The 18,798-nt window shown below is 42.6% G+C and overlaps 1 protein-coding gene across 2 annotated transcripts in view; it reads right to left on the bottom strand.

Annotated features, from left to right (window-relative positions):
* The window catches only part of UBE2B (ubiquitin conjugating enzyme E2 B), a 32,379-nt gene extending 27,846 nt beyond the window's left edge, over positions 1-4,533 (bottom strand). Inside the window, exon 1 of one of the 2 annotated variants that reach the window (XM_072145838.1) lies at positions 4,513-4,533. Coding sequence is in view for 1 of the 2 variants with exons in the window: in XM_072145837.1 (XP_072001938.1) it covers positions 4,139-4,182 (44 nt within the window). In the remaining variant the exon portion in view is untranslated. Of the gene's footprint in view, positions 1-4,138; positions 4,466-4,512 lie in introns of those variants that run through there. The other variant, XM_072145837.1, reaches the window with a different exon arrangement.
* Positions 4,534-18,798: the final 14,265 nt, after the last annotated feature.

The following is an 18,798-nucleotide window of genomic DNA, read 5'->3' as shown; positions in this document are numbered from 1 at the left end:
GAGAGAAGTGGGGCCGCCGCAGAGGATCGGGAGCTGCCGCCGAGGACCGGGAGCCCGCGCCGAGGTTCCGAGAGCCGGAGGGCGAGTATTAATTTTTTTTTTTATTATTATTATTGACTCGTGTATAAGCCGAGATGAGGTTTTTCAGCACATTTTTTGTGCTGAAAAACTCGGCTTATACACGAGTATATACAGTAGTTTAAAAATTTGGATGATATCTTTTGTGTTTAGTTATGAAAAACAACAAAAAAAAAAAACAATGCAGATAGTCATAGCACCCAAATAAATTCATAACTTACATTTCCTAAATGTCTGCTTTATGTTGGATGGTTTTTTAAGATTCCACATATTTTACTAGAATGTTATGAGGCTCAGAATTTAGGTACTAGTTTATTGTAGAGCAGTGTAAACTGTCTGAGCATGCAGACAGTTTACAGTCAGACCCGGAAGGGGTCTGACTTCCAGAAACATCGGGCAGCCCCGGGCACTCGGCAATCCTCAGGGCTGCCCAGAATGGATCGGATTCCCCAGTAAGCGGCACGGGGGATCCGATCCATAGCCGGCTCCAATCGCGGGTGTTAGCGAGCGGTGTCAGCTGTGATAGACAGCTGACAGCCGCTGCTTCTGGTGCCGGTTCCGTTCGCAAGCCGTTCGGTGCGCTAAGTATCTAGCCGCAGGGATGTACTATAATGTCCTGGTGCACCTAATGGTTAAGGATGCAGGGTTTTTTTTCCGCTCATTTCTTGCTCTCCACCTTCAAAAATCCATAACTTTTTAATTTTTCCGTGTACAGAGCTGTGTGCGTAACAAAATTTTACTCTTCTATGATGTTATTTATTATTCTATGCCGTGTACTGGGAAGCAAGAAAAAATTTTTAAAATCTGCATGTGAGCTCAGTTTTTATGACTTTGCACTTAAAATAACGCCTTTTATTCTTTGGTTTGGTACGATCACGGTGACACCAAAGTTTTATTGCTTTTTAATACGTTTTTAGAAAAATTTTAAAATTAAACAAATGTGTACAAAAAAAAAAAATCTAAAGCTAATAACCATTTCATACTTTGGTGTACAGAGCTGTGTGATGTGTCATTTTTTGCGATTTGTCATTTTGATAAATTACATTTTATGTCACGTTTCGGACATTTGGGCGCCATTTTTCGTTATGGAGGTCACCGCCGGCAGTAACCGGTTTTATATTTTGATAGATCGGGCATTTTGGGAAGTGGCAATACCCAATGCGTTTGTAATTTTTACTGTTTATTACATTTTATATCAGTTCTACGGAAAGGGTGGTGATTATAATTTTAATAATTTATTCATTTTTTAAATTTTTAAAACTTTTTGTTCACCATCTCTTAGACCAGTGATGGCGAACCTTTTAGAGGACGATTGCCCAAACTGCAAACCAAAACCCCCCTTATTTATTGCGATGTGCGAACCAAAAATTAAAGCAGTAACTTATTGATCCCTGTTCTTCAAAAACATTCGATCATATTGGCCTCCTGAGGACAAGATGGAAAATTTGCATAATTTTAGCTTCTTTCCAGTGTTCCTCCGTACACAGAATTGTGGGGCCAGCAGAAGGTCCTCCAAAGATAATTTGGCCCTGTCTACTAATTCTCCCTCTTCCTACAGTCCCAAGTAGCAAAGTAAGTGTCACTTAAATATATGAGTGAAAGCAGAATCTTTTAAGTTGCTTGGAACTGCAGGAAGAGTCTTTGAATCCTGTCTGGTGTGCTGGGGAGATGGCCTGAGTGCCCACAGAAAGGGCTCCGAGTGCCACCTCTGGCACCAGTGCCATAGGTTCGCCACCACTGTCTTAGATCCTCTAGGGTACTTTAAAGGGGTTGTCCGAGTTATGAAAAAAAACTAAAGGTGGGCGGGAGAGGGCTGCTTAAAAAAATAAAGTCCTACTTACCTTCCGGTGCCCTCCGGTATCCAGCTGGACTCAGCTTCCGGCCGGACCCGACAACCTTCCGGCCCCCATTCACAGTGCTGTGAATAGGGACGGGTAGGCGTGCCCGGCCACGGCTGGACGTCCTGCGCTGCTCATGTTTGTTTACATGGCGCCCGGACGGAAGTGACAGCAGCGCTGGATACCGGAGGGCACCGGAAGGTAAGTAGGACTTTATTTTTTTAAGCAGCCCTCTCCCACCTACCTTTAGTTTTTTTCCAGAACTCTCGGACAACCCCTTTAACCGTAGATGGTCTGATCTTTCCTATTACTGTACTGCAGTACAATGGCCACTGGCTCATTGTAACAAATCCATGCAGAACTGACGAAGACCCAAGGTTGTCATGGCAACCGATCGCCGCAGGCCTGCTGTTCTTCACATGCGCAGACATCAGGCTTCGCGGACGAGGGCGTTCAGCTCCGCGCCGAAGATACCTGGCAGGAGGATCAAAGAGGCTACTGGGGTGTTGAGTAGCCGCGCTGTGTAGCCTCAGCTCCGGCTACTCCACGTACCAGCAGCCTCTTTAGAAAATCTGCATATTAGGGAAATAAAAGTTATAAAAAGATTGTGGGGACGTGAGGATTAGCCCTTAAAAGGGCTATCCTCAGGTCCAATAGATGCACCTAACACCTGATCTACCTTTATAGGTAGATCGGTGGTGGTAGGTTTCCTTTAAAATCGAGTCATCTGTAAGTCATCTAATTAAGGACCTGTTGTCTCAACTTTGTTATTGCTATTGTCATTTTGTTTACATTTTGTTTGCATTTCTTCTCTGTACGTGGCGTATAAAATCTGTGTCACTTCAGAAAGACTGTTAAACCATGCCTGATGAAGGGGCCATAGCCGTTCCGAAAGCTTGTTTGTAACGGTTTAGATTTCAATTAGCCCTTAAAAAGGTATCACAATCTCAAGAAGGTTACTTTATTTGACCTATCAAAAGCAAGAGGAATTTCTTCAACAGGCGAACACGGTACAAAACTATTTTTCTTAATATGCTCTGAATGGCGCACCTTCCCTTCGATGCCCTGGCCTGTGCCCATACAGCAGTTCACCACCACATATGGGGGATTGTTATACTCAGGAGAAATTTGGTATCAAATTTTGTGGAGCGTTTTGGTATTGAAAACTACCAAATATGAAAAATACATTCACGTAGCCAAGAAATTTGTAACATTTCAAAATTGCATCCGATTTGGTTTTAACCCCTGTAAAACAATTAAAGGGTTAACAGACTTCATAAAAGTTGTTTTACACATGTTGAAGGGTGTAGTTTCTATAATGGGGCAATTTATGGGGTTTTATTTGGGCCTCTCAAAAGGTACTTGAAACCTAAGCAGGTCCCTGAATAGCAGGATTTTAAGTTTATGAAAATGTGATAAATCACACCTAAAGTTCAAAGCCCCATAACATCTTACAAAAATGAGAAGATGCATAAAAAACATGTACACATAAAGAAGACATTTGGTGAATATTGGTTATGAAGTTTTTTTGCAGTTATGACTGTGGAAAAAGGAAAACATTTTGAATTTCAAATTTTCCCCAAATATATGATTTTCTCATAAATAAATCCAAAGCATACCACCAAAAATTTTCAACTAACATGAAGTAAAAAGTATTACGTGAAAAAATTTCAAAACCACTTGGATATGTTAAAGTTTCCAAAGTTATAACCACTTAGTGACACAGGGCAGATTTGAAAAAATGAGCCGTGTCAAGAAGGTGAAAAATGGCTTGAGCGTTAAGGGGTTAAAGGGTTCAGTAGGAAGCCCCATCCTCACATGTACATATATTACAGCCCCCATCAGTTCCACCTGAAGAGAGCTGTAGGTTTGGGAATACATACCCAGGTAACAATGCACACAGAAGTCTGTCACATCCCAGTAATAGGGGTCTGTAGGCTCACTGTAACTCCACTTGTAAAGGCGGCAGATTTCCAGCTATAAATACAATATCTTCAAGGAGCACATCACATGGTACTAATAGGGAGACCCCACTAGGATCCCATGAATAGCTACACCCTTCACCAGATACTCTCTAGCACTCGTTAACCCCTTAGAAGGTAACAGATGGCAGCTAAAGCCTAATGTATTAATTGTTCCTCCGCTCCCTCTCCGGCCTGTGGCAGAGCAGAGTTAAAGTAAGTGGGTTACCAGCGGGTGGGCGCAGTGTGTGCTCTACTCACCTCTTGAAGTCCCTCATAAGCCTCCTCCTGGCCGGCGTTGACATGGCCTTCGTTAAGGCGGACGGAGGAAACGAAGAGGGAGAGCGGGTGTCGGGAGCCAAGGCCCGGCCGCCGCCGCCGCTGCGCGCTCTGCAGCCCTAGCACAAACAAGCTCCGATGACGTTTCACAGCGCCCCAAAAAGGGCAGAACAGAACGTTCTAGGGAGCGCACCACTCGTTCACTAACACCGGGGGAGTGCACTCATCTTATTAGTCATACTTGAATGGGAACGGAGTGGATTATATCACCAAATAATCTTTAGTTTCGTCATTTTAAGTGTCATAATGATTCAATAATATAAAAACTCGGCGTCCAATACTATATTTCTTCTAACCCATGTAAAGAGAAATGGAACAATCCAAGAGTGACAACCGAAAAGTTCCTGGCGAAGGGTTTGCGTCAGATCATGTGACCCATGATGCAATGTGTAACTAGCCAGTCACTGATTGGTCCAGATTTATCAGTGATGGGGAGTGTGGCTCTTATTAGTCAGCTGGCTTATTACTATTAGGCTCAGCTCACTATAGAAAAAGTCGTCTCTTTTGGCTCCTGATCGGCTCACTATTACATGTATTATAGGGAGTCTCAGTTCAGGGGCGGAGTCAGACGTATAGGGGCGGGGTTAAATCAGCCATCGGTTCAGTTCCCCGAGTGAGATTGGGTAAGAAATAGGGACGAGTCAGGGGGAAAAGAGACAAAGTTTAGGTCGCGTGTCCTGTCTTCTGCCTTGCCCGCCCTTTTTTTTTTAGAGGAAACCTGCCACCATGGATCTACCTATTAAGGTAGATCCGGCGGCAGGTTCTTCTAATCTATAGTAGGATAGCCCTTTCTAGGGCTAATCCTTTACTTTTATCATTTTTAATTTGCGTAATATGCAAAGAGCTGAGGCTACTCCACACCCCAGTAGCCTCTTTAGTAAATTTCCATATTATGGTAATTAAAGGATATCTATCACCAGATCAAGGATTAATAATAATAATTCTTTATTTATATAGCGCACACAGATTACGCAGCTCTGCATAAAGCATGTCAAATTGGTCCAATTGTAAACCAAACATTAAGACATACTGGTGTGTGCCCTCTCTGGCAGGCTCATTTGCATAATTTTAGCAAGCCTTTTTTTTGTAAAAACCAGGGCATAAGAAGCTAAAAGACGAGGGGGCACATACCAGTATGTCAATGTGCTTGGCTTACAATCCTTGATCTGGTGATAGATGTCCTTTAAAAATTATAAAAGATTTGGGTGACTAAATGACTAGCCCTTAAAAGGACTATTCTATTATAGAATAGAGGAACCTACCACTGGATCTACCTTAATAGTTGGATCCTTGGTGGTTGGTTTCCTTTATAATTATCATAGTAAATGACTAACGTAATAGTACAGCGCGCATTGAGTCCCGATGCATGGAGAGGGCTCGCGGGCAGAGCCCTCTCCATAGCCAGTAAGTCTTTGCTGCATATTGCCGGTAACACCCGCAATCGGTGCTAGCTTCTGCCATCTTGTCGATGATCGGCGCTCCCCATGATATCATCGTGAATTGGTCATTTTAACCCTTTCATTACAATGCGCTATCAGCACATTGCAATGAATGAGGAGGAAAATCCCCATATGCTGCCATACTGTAGTATGGCAGTATATGATAGGATTGATCACACAACCCAGGTTGAAAGTACCCTAGGGAGTCTGAAAAAATGTCAAAATAAAAATTAAAAAAAGTTAAAAAAAAAATTATAATTAAAAAAACCTAAAAATTCAAATCACCCCCCCCCCTTTCAATAGAACTGATACAAATACAAAATAAACAGTAAAAATGGTTTTTCACTGTGTTTAACCTCGTAACGGAAAATAGCGTCCAAAGTCAAAAATGTCACTTTTTTGCCATTTTGAAAAATATAAAAAAAAAAATCAATAAAACATGATCAAAAAGTTGCAGACGTCTCAAAATGGTAGCGTTGAAAACGTCATCAAAAGTTGCAAAAGATTGACACCACCCACAGATCCGTAAACCAAAGTATGCAAAAGTTATTGGCGCCAGAAGATGACAAAATCCCCAAAAAAATTTTGTACAGGAGGTTTTAATTTTTGTAAATGTGTGAAAACATTATAAAACCTATACAAATTTGGTATCCCCATAATAGTACCGACCCAAAGAATAAAGTAGACATGTCATATTGGGCGCACAGTGAAAATTGCAAAATCCAAGTCCACAAGAAAACGGTACAAATCTTTTTTTCACAATTTTTACTGCATTTGGTATTTTTTTCCTGCTTCCCAGTACACGTAATGGAACATTCAATACCATCATTTTGAAGTACAATTTTATACACAGATAACAAGCCATCACAGAGCTCTTTACGTGTAAAAATAAAAAAGTTATAGATTTTTGAAGGTGGGGAGTGAAAAATGAAAGTGAAAAAAAATAAAAGGGCTAGGTCGTTAAGGGGTTAAACTGATTGCACCAGATTTTTTTTTTTCTGCTCACACAGTTTTATGGGTCTGCGCCAGATTTCTATCAAGTCACAGTAATAAATGTGGTATATGGTCCGAATTGTCAATTGAAACACCCCTTTATGTGCAGAAATTTGTGGACACACAACTGGCACAAACATGTCATAAATACATTTGCAAGAAGTTTGCATGTTCTTTCTAATGCAAAGTCATACAGAAAACGGTTGTGGTCAGTAGATCCGGTCCAATGTGTATCATATCGAGAGTGGCAAAACTTGCAAGGAGGAAGGTGTTTACGGCAGTGGATATTATGTATGACAAGGTACCCCACTATAAATGTTGTATACAAAGTGTAAAACCACATTCAGCTTTTAGGTATCTTAAATATAACAGTTTCTTTGTATGTAAGTAGTGTATATTCACCACTTTCACCAATGCAGAGAGGAACAGAGCCGGCGCTGGCTCTATAGACTCAGCAGGTCTAAAGGGGTTAATCAGAGCTGCTGGGTCTGAACAGACCCAGTACAGCTCTGATCAGCATCAGCCCTAACAGGGGGTCATTTTGCCCTGTGACTGGGGCTCTTATAGATGCCTCAGTTACAGGTGAAAAGTTGTTTAAGGGAACCTGTAATCAGGAGCAGCTTTTCTGGCTCTCCCATGTCCCCATAGAGAATAGCATACACATCGCCAAAGAGTTTTTATAGTAAAACTGGCTTTTAAGATAAGGTAGATCAAAGTTTACCTTTCTGTATGCAGAGCTGTGTCCCTGGTCCCATGGGAGTGGCCGTTGAGGAGTGCAGCAGACATGTATGGCGTCCTGAGAGGGTAGCAACGGGGGGAGGAGATATGTGGGACATGGGAGGGTTTTTTAAAATTATTATTTAAAATTAATGCAGGGTGGGGGATTCACTTCTCCTGGCCACTCCCACACAGCTCTGCCTACAACTTTGCTCTAACTTATCTCTTTTTCAGAAAAAGACAGTTTTACTATAAAAACTCTTTGGCAAGTTTTCTCTGTGTGGACATGAGGGAGTCAGAAAAAGTTTTCCCGATGACAAGTTCCCTTTAAAGAAAAAAAAATGTATTAATAAAAAAAAAATGGCACACTGTTTCCAATCTTTAGCAGTGACAGTGTAGTCCTTTTGTCGTCACAGGGGTAAGATGTTCAAAGCCAATATGGCAGCACCCATGCGCCGCCGGTGGCCTTGCCAGCCACAGGAATAACACCCATGATGAGTTCTAACACTGATCGCAGGTGTTGCATATGCAACAAATACCCGGCTTGTATGAAGAGGGCTCAGCCCTTTCTGACTAATACCGGTAAGGCCGGCGACACTCGTGGTGCTTTGTCTGCGCTTGCAAACGCATACAAAGTCGCGACCACCGGGGCGGGCCTCGGCCTGATCGCATCGGCGTTTCTATGGAAACGCCTGCGATGGGGAACAGGCAGCCGGTGTTTTGCGTTAATTTAACGCGAAACACCGGCGGCTCCTTCACGATCGCAGGCGTTTCCATTGAAACGCCGATGCGATCGGGCCGGGCCCGCCCCGGTGGGCGGGACTTTGTCTGCGTTTGCATTTGTAAGCGCAGACAAAGTGCCACGTGTGGCGCCGGCCTAAGTCACAAGTCGTTTTAATTTTACCATTTACAGAGCTGTGGGAGATTTTCTGCCTAACAAATTGTATTTCCTGGTGGTGACATTTCATATTCCATGGCGGTTACAGGGATGCATGTGCGTCATTTTCTTGTATTTTCACTGTATGCTCCAAATGACACCTCTACTTTATTCTTTAGGTAAAAATGTCTTTATTTTGCACTGTTCTGACACCAATAACTTTTTCATTCTTCAGAGTGAGAAGCTGTGTAAGGTGTCATTTTTTTGCAGGACATGATCACGTATTCATTGCGATTTTGGGGACTATATGGCCATTTGAAAACCTTGTTATTTTAAAATTTTTTGTGTGTTGTAAAATGGAAAACTTTTTAGTATTTGGGGGCTATTTGCCGTTACAAGTTTTCCGCCGGCAATAACCGTTTTTATATGTTGTCAGGAATTTTGGGACGTGGTGATACTTACCATGTTCCCTATTTCATTTGTTGATATTTATATCAGTTCTTGGGAGAGGGGGGGGGGGGGTGATTAGAATTTAGGTTCTTATATTTTTTTCCCTTTTTCCCCCTACTTTTTAGACCACTCCCCATGAATACTTTAACCCTTTTTTAATACTGCATGGTCGGACTGGGGTACCTGGGGTACCAGTAAAATTAATTATGGGGGCCCAACTTCTACTATCAAGAGATATGGAAATTTCTAGGCACTGGCGGGGGAATGGGGGGTTAAATAAAGGATGAACTAATTCCTTTCTTCTTAGCTCTCTGCTAGTGCACGGCATAGTTTGTGTACAGGGGCTACTGGGGTGACTCAGGGCATAAATGTTAGGGATGGTATAACAGTTACCCTGGTTTTCTGGGCTTTCTGCTGGTGATTGGGCTGTGGGGTCACTTAGAAATTTTGAAAGAAAAGCATATTTTCTGTCAATTAACCTAACAGTAAATGAATCATAACTACTCTCTATACATTGTTAATGTGGTAAATGACGATTTTAGCCGCAAACATCTGTATATAGGCCCATTTCCAACAAACACCAGTCAGTGGTTTGAGGGACATTTACATAAAGTGTCAGTGTCTGCATTGGCTTTGTTATCGACCTGCTCTCGGTAAGAAGATACACATTTAATATTGTGTAGCTGTGCAGATAAATTTCTGGCGCCGAGACCATTTTCTGTCCCTGGGACAAAAATCTGTCCCGAGCACCAGAAATGTGTCCAACAGTCAGAGAACAGGCAACAGTGCAATAGCACTGTTTTGTGTCCCTGCTAGACCAAATTTCTTTTGGTCTACTTTACGCCAGTTTACAGCGTCCAAAAATGGCTGTGACACATATTAATTGTGTCTGAGTTTCCACTCCGCCAAAGCCACGCCCCTTTTCAGAGAAGAGTCGGAGCAGGCGGAAAAAGTCATTTTTTCTGTACCCGACAGCTAATAAATAGGTAGGAGAGCAGAAGATGCGGTGAAAGCGCCACAAAACTGGCGGAAACACCATAGTAAATGTCCCCCATTGTGTTTGTTAACTGTGTAAGAAGGCTAGTGGATGTTTAGAAACCCCTTGTTCAAGTATGAAAGCACAGCTGAAAACAGTTTGGATGCTTAGAGAAGCTGTAAGGGCGCGTTCACACATTCCGCTATTGTCGCATTCATAATGCGACGCTAGCGCACAGTGGGCGGGGCTCGGGCCGATCGCATATGCGTTTCCCGGGAAACGCATGCGATTAATAACCCGATCGCATGCGTTTCTCTGGAAACGCATATGCGATCGCCCCAAACTCCGCCCCCTGTGCCCCCTGTTCATAACGCGACGCTAGCGGAACGTGTGAACGCGCCCTAAGGGTGCGTCCACACTTTCAGTTTTTCAGATGCAATTTTTGATGCCCAAACCAGGAGTGGAGTAAAAATAGAGGAGTTGCACTTCTTAATTATAAGTCCTCACACATTATGATCCACTCCACAGTGAAAATGAAAAAAAGCCAAGGCACATCCAAATAAAACTGAAATCTTCTTTATTGAATATTCATATAAAAACGCACACTACACGTGTGCATGGTCATACCATGACTGAGGGCGCGTTCACACGTTGCATTTTGACCTGCGTTTTCATTGCGTTTGAAACGCATATACAACAGCTGAGGAGAGGTGATTTGCCTAATTACATCACTGTTAACGTTTCTGTTTACAAAACGCATTGTAAACGCACTGCGTTTACAAACGTAAATGGTAATGTAATTAGGCAAATTACCTCACATCAGCTGTTGTATATGCGTTTCAAACGCAATGAAAACGCAACCAAAACGCAATGTGTGAACGCGCCCTGAGGCTTCAAACTAAGCTGAAACAAGCAGGTGTTCTGTACCTACACCGACCATGCACTCGTGTAGTGTGCATTTTTTTATGTGAATATTCAATAGAGAAGATTTCAGTTTCATTTGTGTCACGGCGAGGACGCCGCCTCGTCACGTGACGTGGGGTGCAACTGTACGGGTTAATTTAGCCTACTCAAACTTGCGCTCACCTTTCTCTCAGGACCCAAGTTGAGCATAAATCACACCTCATACAGATCCGGCACCAGCACCAGACCCGCTGCCACCACTTATTGCATTTATACTGGGACCAATAAGGCCTCTTCCACACTAGCGTTGCGTTTCACGTCAGGGTGCAATGCGTGAAAAACTGACGTTTTTGGCTGCGTTTTTGTTCCATTTTTCCTTGGAGTAATTAGCGTTTTTGCATTTTTCACGTGCGTGTTGTTAGCGGTTTTTTTTGCGTTTTCGGCGCATTTTTCACGCGCGAGTCAATGGGAGAATCGAGCATTTTTCAAAGGGACCATGGTTTGGGATTAAAATGGGTTATTTAATTAAAAAATAATGTCTCCTGATAAGTTGCAAACATCTGCGATCTATTCTTCACTGTTCCCCGTGTATATTATCTCCCGACAAGTTAGCAGATGTGAAGAACAGTGAAGAATAGAATAAAACCAGTGAACACAGTGAAAACAGTGACCACAGGATCATTTAAGAGAAAAACACAGTGCAGAACACAGTGCAGAATAGATTACAGATGTTCGGCACATCTGCTTACTTGTCGGGAGATACGCGCGGAACGGTGCGGCCAAAATAGCATGTGAAGAACAATATATATGTGTGTGAAGAAAAAATTGCAGATGTTTAAATACATCTGCAATGTGTTCTTCACACATATATATATTGTTCTTCACATGCTATTTTGGCCGCACCGTTCCGCGCGTATCTCCCGACAATTAAGCAGATGTGCCGAACATCTGTAATCTATTCTGCACTGTGTTCTGCACTGTGTTTTTCTCTTAAATGATCCTGTGGTCACTGTTTTCACTGTGTTCACTGGTTTTATTCTATTCTTCACTGTTCTTCACTGTGTTTTTTTAATTAAATGATCGTTCGCGAGCAGGGGAAATACTGTTATTCTGGTCACCTAGCAACCCTTACGTTTAAAACGCATTGCACTCGCATTGCACTTGCAATGATTGCGAGTGCAATGCGTTCTTGATGCATCTCCATAGACTTGAATGGGGCGTGAAAATTGCGCGTGACTCGCAAAAATAGAGCATGCTGCGATTTTGACGCGCGTGCAAACGAACGCAAGCACGCGCGTGAAAAACAACGCTAATGGAGAAAGAGCCACTGAATACAATGGGACAGAGTGCAATGCAAGTTCTGCGCGTCAAATGCACGCGCAGAACTCGCGCGTGAAAAACGCCAGTGTAGAAGGGGCTTAAGTATCCCACTCTACATCAACTCTTCCTTCTCAGGCAGTCACCTTGTCACACCACTAGACATGCACACTCAGCACTCTAGCAGTAGCACAGCTAACCACACTTCACAAGGCTATGAGTTCGCAGAGCATACAGGGACCAAAATTAAAGTGAAAAGCTTTGATTACAAAAAGTTGGTCAGTGCATAAAGAAGATATTAACCCCTTATCACGACACTAGTTTTCAGCTCAATGACCAGACTCGATTTTTAAAATCTGACATGTCTCACGATAATTGGTTATAACTTCGGAACGCTTTAACATATCCTGGTGATTTTGAGAATGTTTTCTCGTGACACACTGTACTTCATGTTAGTTATAAAATTTAAGTGATAAGTTTTGCGTTTCGTTCTGAAAAAAAGTGAAAATTTGGCAAAAGTTTGTAACAATTCTTCATTTTCCAAGTTTGAAATGTTCTGGTTTCCAGACAAGATGTAAAACTACCCAAAAAGTTTGATAATTAACCTTTACAGAATATCTGATTTATGTTGAGATGATATTTTATGCTTCCGGTCATTTTTCTAGGATGTTATGAGGTGCAGAACTTTAGGTGCGATTTCTTATTTTCATGAAAATTGCCAAAACTCACATTTTGAGGGACAACTCAGCTTTCAAGTGACTTTAAGAGGCCTAAATAATAGTAAAACCCCATGAATTACCCCACTATAGAAATGTCATCCCTCAACATATGTAAAACAACTTCTATTAAGTCAATTAACCCTTTAAGTGTTTCACATGGGTTAAAAAATATGGACCTGCGATTTAGAAACTATAGAATTTTTTTGGAAAATACATTCATTTAGGCCAAAACTGACATTTTCAGAATAAATTAAATGATGAAACGCACTGCAACGCTTTATGCCCAATTCCTCCCGAGTTTACTGATACCCCATATGTGGTGGTAAACTGCTGTACGGGCGCACGGCCGAGTATAGAATGGATGGAGGCGCCATTCACAGCAGATTTGTATTGTCACATTTTACGACCTATACATTTTATTTTTTTTTTTGGTAATGCGAACATATGAGGGCTTATTATGTACGGAATGAGATACAATGTCTAGATTTATTTTGGGAGTCTAGAGATTTTATTAACTATTTCAAGGGGGACACAAACAAAATCATCAATTTTTATTTCCCCCGCTCACCGTAACGTAAAAATAATATTTTATCTTTATTCTCTGGTTCACTACGATTGCGGTGATACCTCATTTATATAGTTTTTCTTATTTTTGCTCAATTTTACCCCGCCTACCAGATAATCTTCGGCGCGCAGCTACCAGGAGCCCCAGTAGCCGCATAAAAAAATTAGCATATAGATGTAATAAAGTTTTGTAAAAGACACCCGGGACGTGGGGATTAGCCCAAAAAATCCTCACTGTGGCTATCCTCACGTCCCATCCATCCACCTACCACCCCTTCTACCTTTATAGGTAGAATCGGGGTGGTAGGTGCCCTTTAACAGTTCTTTGTTTCCAAATCCCTAGATGCAGGGGTGGGGGTAGGTGCAGGTGACCAAATGGCTTTTGAATTCACCACAGAACATTCTGCAGGTCAGAGTTTATCAGGTTGTAAGGATCTCCAGGATGTTGTAAAGGAGGCCTGGACGCTTCAATAGATGCCGTATATTTCCACAAAGTATGTAATTGTCCTATAGTTAAACCAATCATATACATTCACGATTAATATGTTCTTTACAATTTGGATGTGCCCTGTCTTTTTTTTTTTATTTTTACTGTGGACTGCGTTGCGCGCCAGACACCGAGGAGCACTCATCTGCAGGACCCCACTCATCGAGAAGCCTGGGTATGTGAGATTTTTTTTTCTATATGTTACCATTATGATCCACATCTGCTTTTGGCTTCAAAAACTGCATCAGAAAAACTGAACCCTAAAACTGACCTTCGTTTAAGCTGGTTGAGAATCTGGAGCACAATATTTGTTTGTTCTTTGAAACTCTTACAAAGGCCAGAAAAAATTAACTTCCATGTGAAACTCAAGTCTATTCTTGATCTTAGAAATGAAGGCCATTCCATGCAACAAATTCCCAAGAAACTGAAGATTTCCTGCAATGGTGTATACTACTCTCTTCAGAGGAGAGCACAAACAGGCTGTAGAAAGAGAAGTGGGAGGCTCCGCTCCACAACTAAACAACAAGACAAGTACATTAGAGTCTCTAGTTGGAGAAATTGAAGTCTCAACTGGCAGCTTCATTAAGTATCAGTGTCACCCACTACAGTGAAGAGACAACTCAGGACTGGCTAATAAAAGGAAAAGATTTATATGGGCAAAAGCACACAGACATTGGACAGAAGAAGATCGGAAAAAAGGGTTATGGACAGAAGTCTGTGAGGTGTTCGTATCACACAGAAGAACATTTGTTAGATGCAGAACAACTGAAAAGATGCTGGAAGACGCCTGACGCCATCTGTTACATGATGGAGGTCATGTAATGGTTTGGGGGGAAAGTGAGAGATTTGTACAAGGTCAAAGGGATTTAAAATAAGGAAGGCTATCACTCCATTTTGCAGTGCCAGGCCATACCCTGCTGAGAGCGTGAGATTGGAGCCAATTTCATCCTACATATGTATGAGTTTTCATGGAAAACATAAAATTTTCTGGGTGACCCCAAACTTTTGAGTGGTAGTGTACCTACCAATAGGAAAATGCTCAAGACCTTTACAACACTCTGGGGTCCCTGCACCACATAGACAAGTGACACTTGGCTCTCTAACCCTATGGATATAACAGTACATAAGCCGACAGCTGTTTCACACTAAGGTTAGTCAGTGACTACAATACTCAATTGACACTGGAAGAAGTAGGATCTAGTACCTCACAGGTGACATGTCTTCTCCTTTGGGTCCAGAATAGTCATACAATCTGACTGCAGAATTTTCCGGTAGTTGCTTAAGCTCTGGCAGCACATCCACCTCACTGCACCCCTAAAATTACCACAGTACCACATCTCACTTAGATAACAGAAATATTCCACACTGTGATGCTCAAGAATATACAAAATAATACCACTCTGTGCCTTCTGTATATATCAAAAACTACATTGTGACCACCAACTATATTACTATACAGGCAGTCCCCTACTTAAAGACACCCGACTTACAGGCAACCCATAGTTACAGACAAACCCCTCTGACCTCTGGGGAAGCTTTCTGAATGCTTTACTATAGTCCCAGACTGCAATAATCATCTGTAAGGTGTCTGTAATGAAGCTTTATTTATGATCCTTGGTCCCATTACAGCAAAAAATGTTTAAACTCCAATTGTCACTGGGGCCAAAATTTTTTTTGTCTGGATCTACAATTATAAAATATACAGTTTTGACTTGCATACAAATTCAACTTAAGAACAAACCTCCGGACCCTATCTTGTACGTAACCCGGGGACTGTCTGTACTACAGTCCCTGAATAAATACTGTACCCCTACAATCACTTGCTGAGGGCTGTTTAAGCATGGATAAAATGAACTCTTAATCTCTGTGGTAAGGAGCATCAGAAAGTCACAGAGGCGGGAGCTAAACGCCAAAGTCACGCTCAGCACCCCCCTCCATTGTGATCAACGTCTTCACTTTTAAACTGTCTGGCATTTCTGTAGTGTTCAAAACTGATTTCTGAAAGTAATCTGAAAGTAGAAAAGTCAATCACAATGAAGGAGGGTGCTGAGCCTGACTTTCATGTTCAGTTCCCGCCTCCTCGACTATGTGGCGCAGACGGATTAAAATTTTATTTTTATCACACTGCAAAAGGACTTGGATATAAAGAAAGCAGATCATATGCTAAATATGGTTTACTGGGGAAACTCCCTGCTGACATGTTCCCTCAACATATAAATTGTTTTATTCCTGAATACTGTCCCCTAAACATCTTATAAACTGTGGCACCTCTTTGTTTTTCAAACTGTGCTCTCTCATGAATTTTCAGTACTGAGCCTCCCATGAATTATATAAATTCAGCTCCTTCATAATACACACTTCCCCCTCATGAAATTTATATACTGGGCTCCCCCCATTATACACAATGTCCCCCGTGACTTTTATATATTGTGCCCCCTTAATATACACAATGTCCCTCCCACCCCATGAATCTTATATACTGGACCCCCTCACTATACACAATGTCCCATTCCCCTGTAAATTTTATATACTGGGCACCCTCATTATACACATTGCTCCCCCAACATGCATGAATCTTACATACTGGGTCCCCGTCATTATACAGAATACTCCCCCACACATGAATCTTACATAATTCCCCCCATGAATCTTATATTAACGTCCGCCTATCATTACACACAATGCCCCCCCCCTAGAGTTTTATATACTTTGCCCCCCCCCCACAATTATACACCCCCCCTCAACATAAATCTTATATACAGGCTCCCCTGGGTATACAGAATGCTGATTTTTATTTTATTGATTTTTATTAATTTATTTTTTATTGAATAACATTTTTTTTAAACTTTTTTACTACTTCCACCATGGTATTCGAAAAAGCAATCATCTGATTGCTTGTTCATGATAATACTCTGCAATACCCTGTATTGCAGGGTATTAGCAGTGCCAGCCTATGCACATTCATGGGCTGACGCAGTGCCTTTAAGATGATGTCAGAGACGGCCATCTTTCAGGCGCTGCTTGCAGGCAGCCCTGGGATCCTGATCGGACCTCAGGGCTGCCAGGGAAATCGGCGCCCCCTGAAGACAGCACGGAAGGGGGGGGGGCGATCGTGGGGGAAAGAACCCCATAGGCAGGTTAAATAACGCCAGACTATACATTTTCACTTCTGTACACCTCAATATAAGATCGAGAGATCATTATGATAACATAGGACTGGTTCCTGCAGTCTAATACATGTCAGAAGTTAGATACTAATCATCTTGACCATTAGCGACTTGGCCAGGGGTGTCGCTAGGTCAAAAGATCCAGACACGAGCCCCGGATCTTTTGGCCAGAGCCCCGAATATCTCTGTCTCCTGTCCGTCAGCTCTCTTCATTATCATCTCTACTTGCATCCTCTGATGAAGTATAGTGCAGCAGGGCACAGGCAGCATTTTTGTCCACTACAAAGCGCACAGCAGTTGTGAGCTGTGCAGGACGTGATGACATCACATCTCCTTCTTTAAGCAGCTTCACCATAGCACCCTGGAGCCGGAGACGCGATGTAGTGATGTCACAGCTCCTCTTTCTCCAGAGAAGACGTTGACAGTCACAAGTAAAGAGGGTATTAGAGTATTAGTGTTTTTTATTTGTTATACAGTGTATGTATGGGGTTTGGGGGGGCAATACTGTGGGGAACGGAGCTATCCATGAGTTAAGGGAAGGCTATAAGTGAATTAAGTGCTATTACTGAGTGTGAGGGGGGGGGGGTATTCCTGAAAATGGGGGCTATTAGTGACTGTGAGGGGGCCATTACTGAATATGAGTGTTAGTACTAAATTTGGGGGCTAATAGTGAGAGTGGGGGGGCTCTTATAAATTTTGGTGATTATTACTGAATGTGTGAGGGACTATTAGTGAGTGGATGGCTGTGTGTGGGAACTATTAGTGAATTTGAGAGGTGTGGGGTCTATTACAAGATGTTGGGGCTAATACTGAGGGGGGTAATAGTGAGTGTGTGGGGCTATTACAAAATGTGGAGGCTACTAGTGATGGGACTGTTGCTCAATGTGTGTGTAGGGGGGGCTAATATATAGTGTGGATTGCTGGTTCTGAGTGTGGGGGCCTAATACAAAATGTGGGGGCTATTAGAGAGGGGGCTATTACTGAGTGTAAGGGGTTATAAGTGAGTGAGAGGGGGTATTAGTGAGTTTCAGGGGCTAATACTAAGTGTAAAGGCTATTACTGAACGTGGGGCCTTTTATTAAATGTGGGGGTCATAAGTGAATGGGAGGGCGGTTAAAAGTGAGTGTGGGGGGTGTAAACCATCACTCGGTAGAGATAGATGGGCTGTATGTCCCTTTAAGGTTCCTGGTCTCCATGTTATAGGGGCCATGGTTTTGTTACTGGACTTTAGATCCAGGATTTAGATGTTGCAGGGTTCCTGCCTTGATTGCACCTCTCCTTACTCCATGACCTGTTACATACCTGACCCTTTAGCTGCAGGTGTGTGTGTTCGGATTGTTGAGGAGCAAATGGACAGAGGCAAAAGTTGCTGGGTGCTGTTGTTCTAAAGAGAAGACCAACTGCAGGTCCTGGACTACACAGCAGGAGCAAAAGCCTGAAAAGCTGGGTGAGAGCCATTGTTGGACTATTCCTTTTGTACTGCTACCATGAAACTGAGGACAATGGGGGTCATTTACTAAGGGGCCGAATCGCAAATTTTTCCATTTTGCGCCGATTTTACCTGAATTGCCCCGGGGTTTTGGTGCACTCGATCGGATTGTGGCGCATCGGCGCCGGCGTGCACGTGACGGCAATCAGGGGGCGTGTCCGTACGGAAACCCGACGGATTCAGAAAAACCGCCGCATTTAAAAAAAAGTGTCGCTTGACGCGCTTACCTTCACCCGGCCTGGCTTAGTGAACTTCAGCACAGCAGCGACACCTAGTGGACATCGGGGGAACTACCTTAGTGAATCGCCGGAAGACCCGAATCCTCCGCACAGAACGTGCCGCTGGATTGCGAATTCACCGGGTAAGTAAATCTGCCCCATTATATTTTTGTTTTATGCTGAAGAAAGCTTCTTGAGTTCTTGTTGGACTGTGTTAAATAAATCTTTGGACTTTTATTTGGACAAACCTGCCTGGATGTGAATTT

Source organism: Engystomops pustulosus, chromosome 4 (assembly GCF_040894005.1).
Source record: "Engystomops pustulosus chromosome 4, aEngPut4.maternal, whole genome shotgun sequence".
Taxonomy (NCBI): Eukaryota; Metazoa; Chordata; class Amphibia; order Anura; family Leptodactylidae; genus Engystomops; species Engystomops pustulosus.
Note: the sequence above shows the minus strand (reverse complement) of the source record. Positions and strands in the feature narration are given on the sequence as shown.